This window comes from Bombus affinis, chromosome 5, assembly GCF_024516045.1.
Source record: "Bombus affinis isolate iyBomAffi1 chromosome 5, iyBomAffi1.2, whole genome shotgun sequence".
NCBI classification, from domain to species: domain Eukaryota; kingdom Metazoa; phylum Arthropoda; class Insecta; order Hymenoptera; family Apidae; genus Bombus; species Bombus affinis.
The window spans coordinates 10,306,552-10,325,750 of NC_066348.1; the positions used below are offsets into that span (position 1 = coordinate 10,306,552).

A 19,199-nucleotide genomic window follows, 5' to 3' on the forward strand; every position below is an offset into this window, starting at 1 on the left:
AATTTTCCTTGTTCTATATTACAATACTTCACTAGGTTGCGCCTTTCCTTTTTCCCTTGTCGAATTTTATCTTCAATTTGGCGTCTTGTACTTGCAGTTTTCTAGACTTATAACTTTTTGATCTGTGAATCAAATTGTGTAATCGAAATTCTATTTATTAATAAATGCCTTCGTAAATAACAAAAATAGAGTTCGCTCAAATTAATAGTAAAACAGAATCTCTCCCTTTTTTTGACATGGCTAAAACCTAGTGCAGTATTAGCATCGCGTTTGATCTAACAGCGATGATGTTAAAAACCATCGAGTTGTTCAGATCCACAATGCAGTTGTCGTATGTCCATTACATCACGCCTTGTATATATACTATACATAATCTTCGTTTACGTGACTTACACGATGATTCTAGTAGCGATATTCAGGATCATTTACTTTAGTTTTCTTCTTGTTCGTACTTATATACCGAATTGTACCATAAAAAATACATATTTATTTTTTGGAAGTAAAAGAGACGAATATACGTACGATACTTGGTGAAATGGTAATCATCTTAACGCAAGAACGTGTTCCTTTACGATACTTTAAATGAATACGTTACATACTTACATGAAATATAATAAATATGAAATATTATAAATATGTAACGTTACAAAAGACATATAAATTACAAGAAATATCGACAGTAAAAAATTTCATTCGTTTCGACTGACAACGTTTATTCTTCAAAAAATTCAATCGGATATCTTGATCGTAGTAAATTTGTTTACATTCAATAAGAAATATCAATCCGTCGGTATAAACGGTATAAATAGAAAGCTCATTGCAAACAGGATGCAACATTATCGAGGATCGGACGTTACGATACGAGCGTCCGGAATGTTTCTAAACGTCCATTAATTAAAGCATAAATCAGGATTTTATCGGGCGACGTGATCGTTATTTAATAGAACAAACGATCCATGCATCGTCTCCGGTACACATAGTCGATTGCACATTTTGTTTCGCAGCAGGATCTACGCGGCTTTACGATGCACGACTTCCGGCGCGTTGTTTTGGAAAAAATCGGATTTGCTGGTTAATCCAGTGTGCACGAAAACGAATTATCGTGTTACTACCGATGCCATACGAACGAACGGGTTGTTTCTCTATTGCAAGAGATTTGATGAACGGTATTTAACTTATGAAACGACAAAGAGGATAGCAGAATTATTTAAAGCACATAATACTTGCATCTGCGCGTCGAAGCTAACAAATGTACGAAGGATGACAATTCGAATATTCTGTTCATAAATTGATAATCCTTTGTTTATTTGTACGTTCATCTTAAAATTTCCTTCAAATTTTATCGATTTAATCGTGACAGCGGTATCTCATTGTGGTAACAATGAAATTTCAGAATATTTTGTTTAATACATTCATAAACGGATTTTATTCGGAGATTTTGTGACGGATAATCGCGTAACCGATGGAACCAGCCGTTTGTCTATTTATTTTATTTTGGTGAGGTAACAAATTCTTAACACTTGGACAACCGTTGTCACGCAACTTCATTTTTATTCTTAATTTAATCGGCGCTTAAACACGATACAAATGATTCCTATCTTCGGCGCTGTTTGTTTACCAAAACAACTAGTTGAGCTCAAACAATTCGCAAAATGATATTTCGTTGAATAGAATTTTGTTAGTTGAAATAGAAGAAGCTTAAAATGTTTCGAAACGACGAAGAAATATATTCCCATCTTTTCTCAAATAAACGTAATAATAACGATAGTAATAGCGACAATGACGAAATTCCTCCCGATGAATCGAGCGATTAGAAAATGATTATAATTCGAGAAACTAGTAAAACCAGGCAATTCGTAAATCGAGACACGTACCTGTAATTACAAAAATCGATTTTTCGACAATTTCAAATGGAAATATCTGCTTAACGCGACAAGTCGGTGCGCGAAAAAGCAGCAGCGAACTTATCGAAGGAAATTCACGCACAGGATCGTACGTTCCCTATCTCCCGTTCAAACAACTGGAAAATTTCCCTGCGTCAGGTACGGCCATCCAGACCGCGTTTACGTTGAAAAACGGTGTGGAAGCTGTTTTATGTATTCCACCGTTGTTGGCCGACATATCGTGCGCCACTGACGTGTGCTCCAGAAAAAAATAAATTCCCGAATAAACAACGTTATTTACGATCCTCGTTGGCATCCCTTTCGAGGCGAAAGGGATAAAATCGGTGGAGATCGAGGAAAAGAAGCGAAAAATCCTGACGAGAATCCGAATAAGTTGCCGCACACTGCATCGACTTGGTATTTATTTTTCGATACGAGCGCGTTATTATGAATGTTGGCTTTGTGTATAATTGTTGGCACAATCATTGGAGAAAAACAGAATGCCCAGCTAAATGTTTTATAAATCGCCACTTTAAATCCTTTATTCACGCATCAGCCTTACTGTCGGTAGACATTTTGCATGATTTACAGTGTTTGTTCTATTATCATTCACTCGATTCGTTCGTTCATTCCACTTACGCAGCACGTGTGACTACAGCACCTGTGTAACTTCGTAGTCGCGATGAACCGCGCCTTGACTTTGCAGTCGCGGCAGCGCGAATGGAAATTGTGTGATATTCGACGATGGACTTTGTAGCCGGGCGAGAAAGTGGAGAAAGGGCCTTGCTCTCCCTTCGAATTCGTTCTCCTGACTTTCACCAGTGTTGCAGCGGAAACGCACTGAACATTTATCCAGCAGATGCGTACTCTGCTTGCCAGTGATGTTGCAGTAGAAGCGTCAACTCGGTAAATGTATACGCTCACTACCTGTATAAGCTATAAACAAAAGACACAAGGATTAGGTTTGCGTTGGATATATGTTACAGTAAGAGCTTAAAGCGTAGTAAATGTATATACTGACTAGTGAGTGTGCATTTACTACGCTTTAAGCTTTTACTGTAACACAGTGTTTTACCATCGCGTTTTGGTGCTTGTTGATTCTGGTCCAATATCTTTCCTTTAATTGAAGAAGTATCGAAGCTCGAGAAGTTTGTCCCACCGATGGCATCTTTAGGGTGTTTTCTTATATCGTCGTTCCTCGCGTACCACGGTGCATCAATCATTATGTTCAATAATTTCGATCGTGCATTTGTAATTCTCTACCGGTTGCTTTTTATAACTGTACACCCGAGGAATATGTATCCCGTATGACCATATTGATTTAATCATTGTTACGTATATGTCTCTTTTATTGATAATCTCCGATTTCCATTTCCAACTGATCAACCGATACAGTTGTTTCATGGCTGATAACTATTTTCTTTGTTATAAGTTTTATACGAAGATCCCACGTTAAACTTTTATCTAGCACAACTTCTAAGGATTTCGTTTCCATTGTCTGTGGTACAATTGTTTGGTTTATATATATCGCCTTTTGTTCTTGCCGATTTAACACGAAGAAAATATTTGTACCTTTCTGTGGGTTCAGCGTAATTCTCTTTCGTACCATCCATGAATGGCCTAGTTAAATGGAATCACCTAAATATCTACCGTATCTCTTGTCGCATGAAAAAGCTACTTAGGACAAAGTTATACTATTTTTCAGGACACACGCGAAAAGGTCTCCTTTCACGTAAAAGGAAATCTAAGGTACAGGGAATAAGGAGAATGGGAGGAATAACAATTCCTCCCACTTGAGAAACATCTCAAGTACTTCCTTTTCAGGATCGTCGCTGTATTTTTAAACAGAATTATATTTTTTCATCTTTTAATTGGTACGTTCTTTTTTATTCTCTATGCAAAAGTCTAGAATTTAACATTATGATATTTGTATCGAAAAATGCTTATATATTGTAGCATCGTGGACGAGGGGCCTGGGCAGTATCGGGCGAATTATAAACAAGCGATTGCTGAGCATGTGCGTGATGGGGCTAAGATTAAAGATACGAGGCTAAGACAAAAGACAAGGGATTGCTAAGGGACTATAAACGAATTAACAGTCAGTGTTAGTTGAGAAGTCAGAGAGTGTCAGTTGAGAAGGCAGAGAGTGTGAATCGAGAAGTCAGGAAGATAGTGTTGTTTTACCATCGTTTTCTGTTTAATCTATTTATTGTAAATAAACTAATTGTAGTAAAGATCCTACAATATAAAACGTAAAAGACACTTCAATTACTTCCTTGGATCCTTCATTTTGTAAAACTTGGCGTATGAAAAACGGAGTATCATAAGTGCTCGTATGGTTATAGTTTCCTTGCTAATATGTTATGAGATTAGGAGGCGAAAAAGATTGAAATATGAATATTACAACCTTAGATTTTAAAATCTTTGCATGCATATTCTATACATAACGAAGAACTCGTACATTTTCTACCTATTTTCAGCCACGAGATCTCTCGTTGTCGTTGCGTCAAAAACTTTTAAATCACGTCCGTTAAACGTGACTAAACGTTTAAGTTGCCAGTCGGAGGCGCCGTGATTCGCGGCAGCAACGCGGAATTTTCAAGTAGCAGGTTATAGATGCCTAGCTATCGGCGATCTCGACGAGTTATCGTGGAAAAATGTAGATAAAAACAGTTACTAAAATTACGTTATAATTATGTAGGTCGTCTTCTCAGTGATTTAAACGAGAATTATTTGAATAGAACGAAGTACCATATGTATGGAGCTCGGACCGAAATTCATGGACCGAGTAAAGTTCAGTTGATTTCCATAATCATTAGTCATCGTGTAATTAGTTCTTCGTTCGTAGAGAAAGCCACTGAAATTGAAAGAAATCACGAAATTCGTATTGTAATCAAATCAATTTTTATTTAGACGTCGACCTTACATTAATAAAAACAGATAACGCTTTGAGATAAACGAACAAAACCCGAGAAAATGATCCATTGTCATTTCGTACTTTTGCTATGACTTCTTAATAAAGCGTTTATCAACCTCTTATTTACGTGACATTTTTCTTCTATTTTCCCTCGCGAAATCTTCTCCTCCACAAAAACCATTTTGTGAAATAAGCAGCCAATGTAAATTGTATTACCAGGAATATTATTCCACTAAGAATTCTTTGATATCACGTCGAAGTCTCTATTGAAAAGGATCTATACCTAACATCAGACTTTTTCAAAAAATTGCTTTCCCTTAAATGTACACTTAGCGTTGCAATATTTTCATCGTTCCAATTGAAGACTATTTTCTACGTTATTTATGAAGTTTCGTGGTATCGATGATATTTTGTCGTAAAATCACGAGATATTCCAAAGCTTTTGGCTTTATGGGAAAGGTGGCAGTTAATTGGAAGGTAATTAACGGCGGTCGTAACTACGCCTTTCTATAAAGATCCGCAAGAAACGCGATCGCTTCCGAAAAGGCGAGAAAACTCGTCGACAAGCGTCCTATTACGACTTAAATTGGCTTTTCTTCTTAGCCTCGGATCTTGATCTGCCTTATCTGTGGCAAGACTCTTTTTACTTTCGAGGGGGACGGTTCGTGGCTTTACAGGGACACGTTCGAAGAACTTTCTGATCTTCTTTGAAAAAGCTTCGGAAACGTTTCTCTTCTCTTTTCCTTTCTCTCCTCTCTGCTTCTTTTTCTTCGATGCTCGTTGCTCTTTGCCAACCGGAAAATGCAACGTAGGATTCGAATTCTCGCCGCAAGAAACGCCATAAGAAAGGTTCCTTCTTTAATTATTTCCGGCTCTCTATATATGCCATGATTTCGACGTTCACATTTTTACGATGGTATAGCCGTGTTTTAAATTAGTCCATTTAGAACCAAGCAACGAAAAACACGTCGAAGTTACGCGAAAGCAACACCGTCGAATAAACGTACATAAAATGAATTTTTGCTTTGTTAAGGCTCATTAAAATAAGTACATTACAGAAGCCCATTATGCAGATTAGAGGCACAAAAATACCGTAAAATACTTCGATTTCCTCGAACTTGATAAAATTAAGATGCGAATTTACTAATAAGAAATCGCAAATATTGCGCTAACGCAACGTTAGTCCTCGATGACTTAATGAAGCTCAGAAAAAAAATTAAAAATAAACATTCAATCAAATATATGCGTAAAGTTTTTTGATTGAATTTTTCTCTGGTAAAAAAGAATTTTTACCGCTTCTCAACTGAAACTGTGCTTCGCTGTGAGCCACGTTAAAACACTGTGAGACAGTTTGTCGGATGAAACCGCGTGATTTTCACTAGTCGAACACCATCCCCTGGAGAAGGTTAGAGAAGAAACATGCGAAAGAATGACGTGATCCGTTTTATTGCGACTTAATTTATATCCTGTCGTCTGCTCGCCCTTTTACTCCCTTAGCCCTTTTTCGGCAGAGAACTTTAAATCAGCTCCTACGATATATCACCGACGAAAAGGCCGAAACACACCGGTAGCTGAGCCGCCTTAATAAATCATCAGTCCCTGGGAACGTGCTGTTTTAGATGGTCGCTTGTAAATTCGAAAGAAATTCAAATTCTCAGGTGGTTCCCTTTTCGGCGACGAATGTTGTATCATTAATTTCGACGCGAGTAATGTGGCTGATTGAAGTATGTTCGGTTAATTGGAAGGCTTTGTTCGCCTGTTTTTGAAAGGAAACAGATTAATACGCACGAAGAAAATGTAAAAGGCAAAACACCAAAGTAAACGATATGATAAAGAAGAACACAAAAAGAAAACGAATTGCTTTTTCTTGATCGATTAATCTACAACATAGTATTCGTTATCATTTATAACTAGACTGCAAATGTTTTATGCACGTTAAATATGAAAAAACATCTAATATTTATTCATATAAAATATGCAAATATGCTCGGAAAATATGCAAACAATTTATTATTATCAACAACTGAATATTATCGTTAGGAAGAAATCGATCACATATTTTCAGGCTATGACAAATGGCTCATATTTTCATAAAATAGACAACAGGATATTTGATTCACTCTCATTTGTACGAAGCAACAAATACAGAGACAGTACCATGTCCAGATATTTATGTAACTGTATATGTAACTTACAGCAGATATAATTATCTTTTATTCGGTAGAATATTACAATCAATTCTCACAGAGAATTTTTAGTAATTATGATAAGATATTACCATGTCATAATATGTAACCTTACGGTAATGCTACTTCTTTTGACAAGTATCTTAATAAATTAGATTAAAGTATCAGTTGCTATTTAAATCTGTTTTGTAGATCCACCGCATAATACATTTTCAGTCTCCTCCGGTAATCCGCTCCGTTTAGAAGCTGTATGACTAGAGGATTGGAATATTTAGTCAAGCGTGTGTTGTAGCGTTTACTGAATTTCGAAATTTCTTCTTTAACTGTTGGTATTTTTAAGTCTCTGTGTATAGTTTCATCGGTATCGTACCAAGAACCATTCCAGATAAACTTTAACGATTCTCGATCGGAATGAGAGCTATAAACGATGCACGCAGAACACGCGCACGAAACAAAACAATTTCGAATTATGGATCGTCCTCTTAATTCGCTGTTCTATTCTTTAGCGAGTTTTATCAGGACGATGAAGCGACCTCTAATAATTCTCTACTATCATAAACTCTATTTTCTCGCAACAGCGCGCAGATTTTTCTTCCCTCTGGCCGATCTGTTTCGCCGGTAAGAGCGCAGTGGCAAGAAGCGAATGATTAAAAGGGTTATTATTCTACTTGCTCGATAAATATCTAGCCGCGTATATCTACCAGTTGATATTCACGGCGAAAGACCTTTTGAATACGCCGGCCGTCTTCTGTCTTCCACTTTTTCCCTCGTTTTATTTCCCTCCCTCAATTATCATTCTCTTCGTGCCCACCCCGCCCGGTGTCTTTCTCCGTTGGCCAGGCCGCGAGGAAACTAATTTAAATCGTAATGGCCCAGCCGGCAGCAGCATGGAACTACGAGTTTTTGTAAGAAAGCTATTTGTCTGCCGTGTGCGCGCCCTGCAATTCTGCGTCCGAAATTTAGGAGACCACGTAAGAAGGGAGAAAAGGAAAGAAAGAGAAAAAAGAAAAGCCCGGCGGCACGATTGTGGTGACAATCGCAATTACGGAAGAAATTTTTTGCTGCAGATCGATGCCGCTCGCACGTTTTACGCTCTGCCGAAACTTCTAGGGGTTCGTTCGCCCCGGAGTTTGCAACTTGTTGTGTTTAACGTATTTTTATAGATGTACATTATTAGACTGCGGATGTTTAAGCGAATTCATATTTTTACGAATATAATTGTTGAAGTAATTTGGCGAAGTTTACATATCAGGATTAGATTAGGTATAAACGTAAGGAAAGCAGCTGTCGTATATAGAATTTATTAAAAATATTGTAATTGATTTGTTATGATTATATAATATTGATTGATATTTTGATAGAGAAAACGATACCAACCTGAAACCCAGTACATTCATAATATTCGCTTTTAATTGAGTTATAACAGGTATTTCCTACAGCCTCGCATATGCAGTTGTGCACGGGGCTTTACACAAGCTCCCCCGACTCCCGTTTATACGTAGTAAAATACTCGTTTTATTATACGTAAATGTATGGTAAAGCGTCAATTACCCGAACCAATTGGGACCGAGATGGTCGAGGAAAATCGAACTGTTCAAATAATTAAACACGCGTGTATTTACCCGGTTGATAACTATAGGAATTGCGGCAAAAGTTACTTATTGAATCCAAAAGTAAATTACAGCATTAATTTCAAGTGTAATGTACGATGTATTACGCAAAGTATTAATTCATTTTTGAAGAAATGCTTTGAAGTAACAACGTACATTTATTATTGTAGTATCGTGGACGGAAAGCCTAAGAGATATCGTCAGTCCTTCAATCGAATAGTTTCGCGGAAAAGGCTTGCGTGAGCCTGGTCACGAGCGGTTGCGGAACACGTGCATGGTGGGGCTAAAACAAAAGTCAAAAGGATGCTAAGGGAGAAAGATGAATTAACAGTCAGTGTTAGTTGAGAAGTCAGAGAGTGTCAGTTGAGAAGCCAGAGAGTGTGAATCGAGAAGTCAGGTAGATAGAGTTGCTAGTGTCGTCGAGAGAGTGTGGTCCGCGTGAGAGAAAGCGTTGGGTCTGTGGTGACGAGAGCTGCAAATTAACTATTTAGCTGTCTTAATTATAATACGTTATCGTGATTAGTTCACGTTAAACAACCATCGTATCCTGTTTAACCAACATCTGTTTAATCCATTTATTGTAAATAAACTAATTGTAGTAAAGATCCTACATTATATGCACATATAGATGTGAATAAAAAAGAAGTGCAATATGACAGATTAGAAGACAGAAGAATACATAGCAAATAGAAATTAGTTTCGTATCGTTGCGTTCGCTCGAGTGCTTTGAATACTATGCGATCATTACCAATGACACAGAATTTACAAGAAAGATGTCCAATGTAAAGATTATAACAAATTTACAAGATTTACAAAATACACACGCTTCAAGCTGGGAGAAAGCTGATCGTAAGAGCTATTTTGCTCTAATATATGTACTTACTCAGGTAGCTACGTCAACAGTACAAGATACCATGCTGAACCTATCAATTAGACGCTTCATACGCTCTCTAAAGCACCCAAATTCTGACATCACTTGAACCATCTCGCACGTAGCAAATAGTAGACTTTAAGCGTAATCATCCGTAACGAACATATACGTGAGAAAATGTGAAGTTTCGAACGCTCGGAGCCGCCGCCTACATTTCGTCATCTCTAGCAAGATTCTACTAGCAAGAGATAGCGAAGGAGACACTTGAGAAAATGCTGTGAATTACGTCGTTTGCCCCGCTGCATCCTCAGGACTAGCGAGCTTCAACTGTTTACAGTCTGCCACGCTAAATGTATGCTCGAGTATTCTTTGCAAAATTGTCAATCCACTGAGTAAACACGAGGTTTCGAATAAGTCGAGACGCGTTTGTATAAAATAACAGATTATGTTCTCCTGAAATTCACGTACACGTAATATACCGATAACGGATTCTATTAATTCTTATTAGCGATTTGCATAATCTTTACATTAACTGCAACTCGCATTAAAGGAAACATAAGACAAGGTATGTACAATTGTCATTGTAAAATCCATCTAAAAATTCAGAAAAATTCAGATTGATATATATAACATGGTAAAATAAGTGGAGGAACCGATGAGTCAGGATTTAGGTTCGAAGATTGGACGATCGAAAGATCGAAAATGGTTTTTCAGGAAGACGCAATGATTCTGAGCGACTATCACAGCGGATGTATCGAATGGAAACGATACCCAAAATATTTTCCCACGCGTAGATCAATTCAGCATCGAGCGTCGACTTGATTACATATTTCGTAGTTTTATAAATTTGTTGTTACAAAGCTTCTGTTCCCTTGAAGTAAAATATTACTGAGTCTTGTACAATTTACATGTACAAGAAATATATTAAATTGAAGAACGTTGAGTCAGCGAACTTTTCATGTTACACACGTAGCTTGTTTTAGGTCAATGTTTACGCTAAACGGTTTTATTTAACGAGAAATATTAAGCGTCAATAAAATTATACGTCCCGTAACACGAAGGCGCGTTTTATAATATGAAAAACACCGTTTCCATCAAAGGCATAACTTCCGTTGCGTTACGCTTTGGCATTTGATATTTTGATTGAAGCTATAATAAAATGTTATTAATATTCCAATCACACGATCATTATTTTGCTTCATCGAAATATTCGATATTGATACGTCAATTTTTTATATAAAATGTTGCACATTTTAGAATCTCGCGTTTAATGAGACACGGAAAAATGTTACCATTTTGAAAGCAATTCGTTCAGCATTTTAATTTCGCACAATATGGATTTTACGTCTTTTTCATTGAACAATTAACAAAGAGCATTACGATTACAAATTATATTAATTATAGAAGCATTCTTTGAATAAATGTCGTCGAGTTTCATTCATAAATCAGATAATGTGAGATCTAATTGAAAGATGTCTAATTAATATTTATATTTTGCGAACTACCGTTTCTTAATAAACGTTTATTTTTAACTATATGAAATTTATTAAATCTGTTATACTTATTAATTACATCTTATCGCTTATAAATATTCAGACATCTTGATTGATTCGTAGGTGTAGCACGTTAATTTCATCAAACTATACAAAATATATAATACACTGCCTTCTGTATTTGTTTTCCTTGTCTTTCGTATAGGTTTTACAAGACAATAATTAAAATATTCGCCAAAGTAATGATTTTTTCACATAAATAGATCGATACTTTCTCGTAGGAAACGCTGGGATGGATCGGTTATTGCGTCAGAAACTATATGATTCCATTTAAAAGAATATCGATTTTCACAATTTCCTTCACGAGTCCGCCTACAGAAAGCGGAAATTTGCTAAATTGTTACGTTATGAAAGATTTTTCGAATAACGAACAATTCAAGCAGATAATTGCGTTTATACATTAAAACGAATCCCTATAATTTTACTTATAATAATAATAATTTACTTATTATTATTATATATTTAATAATAATTTTACTTATAATAATTACCTAAACTAATTACTACATTTTATACGAAACTGGCAAGTGCCGTAATATTTACGAACAGAATTTTGCATAAAAAGATATGATCTTTTATTGCTCTTAAAAATTATCTAAAAACATAGAAATTTTTCTTCATTTACACCACAAAAGGTAAACGACAAATGAACAAATTTCCAAATTCGCTCGAATCGCCAAGTATCTTTGAACCGAGTCACGATAAATTTCCCACCTTGTCAGCTGAACAAGCATGAAATCTCATAATCGTTCGCGACTTCACGGCCTCGTGATGCACTTTTACCGCTGCGATACCGAAAAATAGGAACGACGAACGTCGTGGCCAAGCAGAAGGAAGAAGATCCATTAGAATTGGCGAACGTACTTCGGTTGGTCGGGAAAAGAAAAGGACAGCGCTGTGTACGATCACCAGTAGAAGCACGATCCTTTTAGCTACCTGACCTCCTCTATCTAAACGGCTTCGGAAGACAGCACGGCAGTTAAGTGACGAAATTGCAAATCGAAACGTTTTACGCGGGCAATGAAAGGAGTCGAGGTCCGCCAGTTCGATTACGAGCCCTGGCCGTAAAACCTGGCACTGCAATATGTATATGTATGTACGTGAACGAGAACGAACAAAAAGAAAGAAACAGCCGGAACGCGCTATTCGTACGTGGAATTAAGCACAGCCACGAATCGGGCTTCGAGATTTCTCAGAATCATTCGATCCTAACGACGAAACTATCCGTCTTCGATCTTCTCTTCCATTTTGATTCCCCCTTCTGTTTTTCTTTGTATTCGATTTATATTAGGGGCGTTACACACAGCGATACGTGTATCGCGATAGACGTATCCGATACACGTTCGAGGATAACTTATCGTATAAAAGACAAGGAAAACAAAGAGAACGGGGAAGTATTACGCTACCTTTTCTTCTTCTTCGTACGATAAGTTTGGCGACATTAAAGTTAAAATATCTTTCAAACTGATTATCCAGGTACCTCGATACTTTTTTGCGGAGAATTAAAAAATGCATCGAACGGTGTAGACAAAAATGCATCGTCCCATTTAAGAAAAATGAAAGAGGTGAGATCAACTTTTCGTCGAAGATTTTTGAATGCTCTCGATATTGAAGTGCTCTATAGTCGATTGAATAGCCGCTTTGTTCGACTATCGGAAGTGCCTGAAAAATCATATGGACTGATTTTTAGATCTATCTGCATCCTGTATATTTTCACATTTATGCGACGAAAGATTCGCATACGATCGATAATTAATATTACCAATATCACCAAGTGTTAATTGTATAATAATATGAATCGTATACGTTCGATTTTGAAGAATTGTTAACGTAAATTTATATTTGCTCAAAGATCCACAGTTTAGTAATATCACTGTAGCTATAATATACCAAAGTAGAGTAAATTTATAATTGTTAACCAAGAAGACATTAAATAGATCGCCGAAGTCATCGTGGATTATCTTATTTACGATGCGATCCATTTTCCAAGGAAGCTCAATATCCGGTGCGTCAATATTACTTCCAGGAAAAATTAATGTATCATCGTGAGGATATTAAAAATACGTTGAAGTGGAACGCGAATTCCTTACGCAAATATATTTCATCAGTGATGAATTATGTTTGTCCGGGCTGGAGCTTCGTTACTCGTCATTGATCATTCCTAATGACTTTCCTAGCCGCCCTATACGCACGATTTTTAATGTCATAAATCACTGTATCGTTCGTAATACCTCGAAATTAGATCGCGGAGAAATTGATTTTGCCTTGGAGTATTCGTTATCTTGTCTAAATATACGAATATTAAACGGGGTTTGCGTAAAATGAATATTTTAGTTTAATGTCACGGATATATATCAATGCAGCATTGATGTACACTCGTAGAAACTATTTTCTACGTGTTGCAACTTGTTAAAAAAGACTGGAATTATTCCAGCGCGTCGTACATTGAAATAAAAATAGATTCTCTTGCGTCCAGCTTCTCCTGTACATTTTTATTTTCTGGCACGAATGGAACTCAAGAAGATTTACGAGAAAGAAGCTTTTAAAGTATGGAAGATTTTTCCACAATAATTTACTGGGCGATAAATTCTAAGTTACAGACTAAATTACTATTGCGCAAACGATTTCTACAATTTTATAATTGTACGTCGTAAAATAAATTTTACAAGCTACAAGCCAGATGATCGTTGTACTGTTCGATCTAATCTTTTTTGACATTCGCGTTATTATAAGAAAATCTTTTAGAACTATTAACTTTTAACCCGTGACTGTACAGAGATTTCTTAATAACGTTCGATAAATCACAAATTTTGCTAATTACATATATTTATATCTGATGCTTGATACGCTACTTCACAAAATTAAACGATCACTAAATTGCGACGAAAAAATTGTCGTCTTGAATTGCTGTAACTTCGTGAAAAGAAATTGCGCGACAGAAGCAGCCTCGTTTTAAAGGGAGAAGCCTCTGCTTTCATATTTCTGAATCGAATTTTGTCCCATATCTTTTTTCCATATTACAAAATAGAATAGAAAACTGAAATTGGTTTCTTGCTTTTCGGATTTCACAGCTCTTCTCAAATACAAACCTGTTTTGCAAAATTCTGTTACTTTTTCCACCATTTATATTTAAACTTGCTTTTATCCGCTGTCGTATCTTACGAGTAGCATTCAAATTCTATCAACCGGATGTTTGATTCGAAGTTACAAGTATCGAATTCGATCCCATCGCCGATAATTACTCGAATTTGTTACACAACCTAACAATTGCCATAAGATCCCTGGAAAAGAAGGTACCAGTTGACGCGTTACAGTCGCGGTGAAACATTTCGAGGCGTTTGAATGTTCGTTCGTGCGCGATTGATTCGCAAAGCTAGCCTACCTTGCTTGCAATTGGTGTCGGCCTACGTGTCTCGGCATCTCGCGTCATTGCCTGCCAACTTGATTGGATCGGTAATTTTAATGTGTCGCCAGTCCAGCTCGTCTGCGTTACCACGCATCAATAACGACGTAGCACACGCGTGAGATCAATTAAATCAATTAACGGGGCAAACGCGGGCTACCAGGCACTCAAAATCGAACTGCTTTCTCGTGCATCGACGTTAATGATTATAGCGATTTCGGTAGGAAATAAATCAAGCGAAAAGACGATACAATGTTTACCAATGAATTATCAGTTTATCGTTCATGGCCCACAGTTTCCTACGATATATATATATATTTTGTTTTTCTGTAAGAAATATATGTAACTGTATGTAACTGCGGAATTAATACACAAAAGCAGTAATAAGTGTACACGAAAGAACAATTAATTGAACAATTTGGAAATTTATATCAGAAAAAAGATAGCATCTTGTTGAGACAAAAATGTTCGTACAGTATTATTAACAAGTGTCTGTGTTATACTTAATATATCGCGGACCTTCTTTTTTGACAACGTAGATAATATTAGGTTGGCAACTAAGTGATTGCGGATTTTGTCATTAGGTGGTACTGACAAAACACGCAATCACTTAGTTGTCAACCCAATAGTAATTCTTCGGCAAAATTTGGTTCTACATTTTATCACTCCTTTTTCAAAATTACTTTACGATCTACTTTCATCGTTGTACGATATTTTTCCTATACACGTTGCATAACGTTTCTTGTACACATCTATACATAACGTACAGTTACATATATTTGAATACATTTAACGATATGGAAAATACCTCTCTTTCTATTTCTATAAATAAACCAACTGCAAATACTTCTGTCTCTCATTGTATATGCACATAAATTTGGCCTATTCTATTATTTGAAAATTCAAATGAAAAGAATCGCGCGTCAACGCGGTTTACGCAAAGTTAGCTCTTTAAGCGAACCAAGTCTTTGAGGGTCTGGTCTGTTTTTCCAAAACACGATTCGGCTTGGCTACTGCTAATTTCTAGCAGCCTGGCAAACGTGCCCTGAGAATTCTCGATGACTGTGTACGATTAAAGCCTCATAGGAGTGGCAGTGTGCTTACCAAGCACTTGGATAACGTCCTTGAGCAAATGCATGCCCTACGAAGAGCCAGATGGTTCCTGTGTCCGAGATATGCAACTCCAAAGTCCGGAGATACTTAGGTACCCAGTAGTTTTCCTTGGAAAATCAAACTTTAACGTTATTGATTTCCATCAGTTTTAAACTGTGAAGCATGTCTCCCTTAACTGGACATTTCTATAATTATGAAATTTAAAATTATCGGCAAAGACAGATTAATTTACGAATATGAACGTGATATAATTTGTTTGTAACGAGCGTGAAACTTACTTAGAAGGATAGGGGATCTCTAAATGAAGAAATTATTATTCTAATGACCGAGTTAACTCGGTCTAACTAAATATAATACATTAAGGAAGTTGTCTGTTGAAACATTCTGTGAACACAAACGTTGTAATAATTTGGAATAATAATAATATAATCAAAGTCTATTGAAAAATTTCTGAAATATTTAGATTTTAGATCTCATGTATCATAACAATGTATTAACCATTTACCTGTTTTATGTTCCAGGTACGTAACCATTTTCGTCTAAATACCTGTTTGCAGTAGTCCTTTAGGTGAGTGACTTATTGATTATTTAATCGACGAAGATTATCTCGATTTTATTGAAATAACAATAAAACATTTAAATGAAACGTGTGGAAATTTATTTAGACACTTGCTGATAATTTCAGTAATTAATTTCAACGAAGTTCGTTAGATAAATCCTCGGTAACAAATAGAGTTAATTAGATCGAATGTTTTCTGTACTAATTGCTAGCCACGTATTTCAATTTTTGCATTCTCTGCCATGATACACCTCGGTGATTTGAAAAAATATAATAAATTTCTTAAAATAAAAAACTAAACAATACAAGCTACTCTATAAAATTAATTACACGTATAAACACGTCGTGTAGAATACAAAATCATACAAAAACAATTTCTCACCTGATTTAACAAGAAGTTTAAAGCTATAAATCTATCAAACATATATTTCGCAATTTCTTTTCTGTTAAATTATAATTTTACGACACGTGTATATTCTAATTTCTCTGGAATAAGAGGTTTATCTCTCATCCTTGGAATAAGAGGTTTATAACAGAAAACAGTTTCGTCCATGATATTGTTATTACACATATATCATGGTGGTTCCTTCATGGACGATTCAATGTTAGGCTCGATTTAATGCTCCATAAAACGATCATGGATATGGATTCTTCCCGAATTTCGCGACGGAGCCATACTTCACAGAAACGATGTCGTCACCGGTAGGATAAAAGCTCGTCTTCATTGTTCCGCTCCTATGGGGTGATCAAATACTTCACCTGGCGATGTCTTTATCTCGATTCAACGGGAACTGTCATTTCTGTTCTGGCTATTCTTTTTGTTCGAGCCATTGGCCCAGAAATGGTCCGGCGTTCGCGAAAAAATTGCGGTAGATGAGGGCCGTGCACCCTTAAATGGGTCTTGCAAATATTTGATTCGATTCAACGTTTCTCGTCGAGCAATCCGGGGTTCCGGTGTTTTCGATTAATCGCGAAAAATTGGAATCCCCTTTGTGAGATTGAGAAAGCAAACGAGAACGTCCGTACGATCGTATAAATGGCAATGATTAATTTATTCAGCTGATCGTCTCGTCAGGATTTACGACGTTGTTGGAATTTTAAATGGGGAAAATCAGTAAAAGGAGAAAAGGGTTTTATTCGATACGCTATACCGTTCGATGTGAAATATCCATTTGTAATATCGTAATGTTATTAAAAAGAACAAAATAACGAGAACGAATTATCGTCATCGATGATGGTTACTAATAACTGGAAAATATATTCACCGTCAATGATAACCAAAAAATACACCTGCACTGATTATTCGTAATCCGGACACTTAAAAATTAATATTTATCGATCGTTTAATTTGTCGAAGAATCTCGATATTAAGCAATCTGGCTGCGATATAATCGAAAAATTAATATTTGTTTTATGCAATTTTTTATAAAAATGCAAGAAATAACCTTCGTTTAAAGGTAAGCCAACGATACCTTTACAAATCGAAAAGTATGAGTTAACTTTTATTCACAAAATTCGTATTCACCGTGTCTCTTAGTCCACCCTTACATATATAAAGCCACCCTTACATACATATCAGAAAGGAAATAAATAAACCGCGTGCTATATGAGAAACATCGTTGTCTTCCTGGATAGCGTGTATAACGTTTCAAATAGTCGTATAGCACAATGGGATCGGACATTCGATAAAGAAAAAAAAGAAACGAATACCGACGGAGAATTTTCCAAAAGAAATCACTAAGCTCGATTCGTTGTCGAAGAAGAGAAAGAGAAAAAGATAAAAAGAGAGAGAGAAGTGGTGGCGTACGAAGGCGTAGGACGAAGGTAGGAAAGAGCGTCCGCATAAACCGGATGTCCCAGGCTTCCCTAGGCGGCGTAATATCGTAAAGCCGATTTCAGTGGAAAAAGGGTGGCGTTGCTGGCCCGCTTATACCCTTCCACGACGGCCGTGTTTGTATGCGTGGCTGTGTAGGTGGAATAAATTTCGTGGCAACAATTCGACAATCCCGCTCCAATCGGAAGGGATACACGGCCAGAGATCCTCCCCTGGACGCAGCTCTGGACCCAAACGATCCACCTTTATCGGGATCCTGGCTGATGGATTCGGCCCCATTCTGCCCCAAATCTATTCCGTTTTATTGCCTTTCTGATACATAAATTTTTATTCAATTTGATTTGCCGCCATTGCTATGGTAATGCGGCGAGAAGAGATGCACACGCGTACTCCCTCTTCTTCTCTACACTTTCATCCCCGTTCTTCTCGCCAACTTTTCCCTCTTCCGTCCAAGACGAGGCACACGCGCTACTTCTCCGTAGAGTCACTTCGAATCGTCATCATTTTCCCGGCCTAGTATACTCGGCGCAGCCGTCGGTAACGATTATTTGAAAGGACGATTTTCGCCGCTCTTTCCTTCTCCCTGCGGTACGTTCCAGATGGGCGGCGAGGTCGTTAGAAGGGCTCTAAAGCAAATCGCCTGATCTCCAGATCAGTGGAGAATAATTTTATGGTTTCTCGATGCGCCCACTGTTTAGAGCTTCTGGCCAACCATTGTCGCCTAACGACTGCATCCTTTTATTGGTACGAAGAATTACGATAATTCTTTAAGTTCTTGATGGATCGTACAACTATACGAGAGGTCTGAAGAAGTAAACTGATGATCGTTGTTTTAATTTTATACGTAAATACGCGGCTAGGGCGCAGAATTTTATTCTCCTATCTGTCTTTAACGTGAAATCTTGCAGCCTATTAACGATTACGCGAATTTGTGTTGAATATCATTCTAATTGGTGGGATGTGTGTTATAAACAAAATTTATAATTTATAAATAAAATAATTCGTCGATTTCAGCACGACCTACGGCGAATTTTAGGTGGTCTAATTGTTTTATAAAACGAATAACGATAGAATTTCCACCGTTATATTTAGTTTCGTTCGTTTATCTCGGTGCAAGAATGAGTAAAGTAAGGCGAAGTAAAGATCGAGATCCGCCAGCTGATTCATTGACTTGCACTACTAGCAGTGTACCGCAGCAATGCCGAATTGTTTGTAACTTGAAAACTAAGTCTCAAACAAAATTATCTTACATGGACTTTCTCGATTTTCT

General features: G+C 36.8%; 1 protein-coding gene across 4 annotated transcripts in view; it reads left to right on the top strand.

The window, feature by feature from the left end:
- The window catches only part of LOC126916985 (E3 ubiquitin-protein ligase MIB1-like), a 266,584-nt gene that overhangs the window by 183,225 nt on the left and 64,160 nt on the right, over positions 1-19,199 (top strand). Inside the window, exon 3 of one of the 4 annotated variants that reach the window (XM_050723374.1) lies at positions 16,058-16,104. The exons of 1 other annotated variant lie outside the window; for it this stretch is intronic. Coding sequence is in view for 1 of the 3 variants with exons in the window: in XM_050723371.1 (XP_050579328.1) it covers positions 15,560-15,627 (68 nt within the window). In the remaining 2 variants the exon portion in view is untranslated. Of the gene's footprint in view, positions 1-9,016; positions 9,820-15,462; positions 15,628-16,057; positions 16,105-19,199 lie in introns of those variants that run through there. 2 more of the 4 variants (XM_050723375.1, XM_050723371.1) reach the window with 2 other exon arrangements.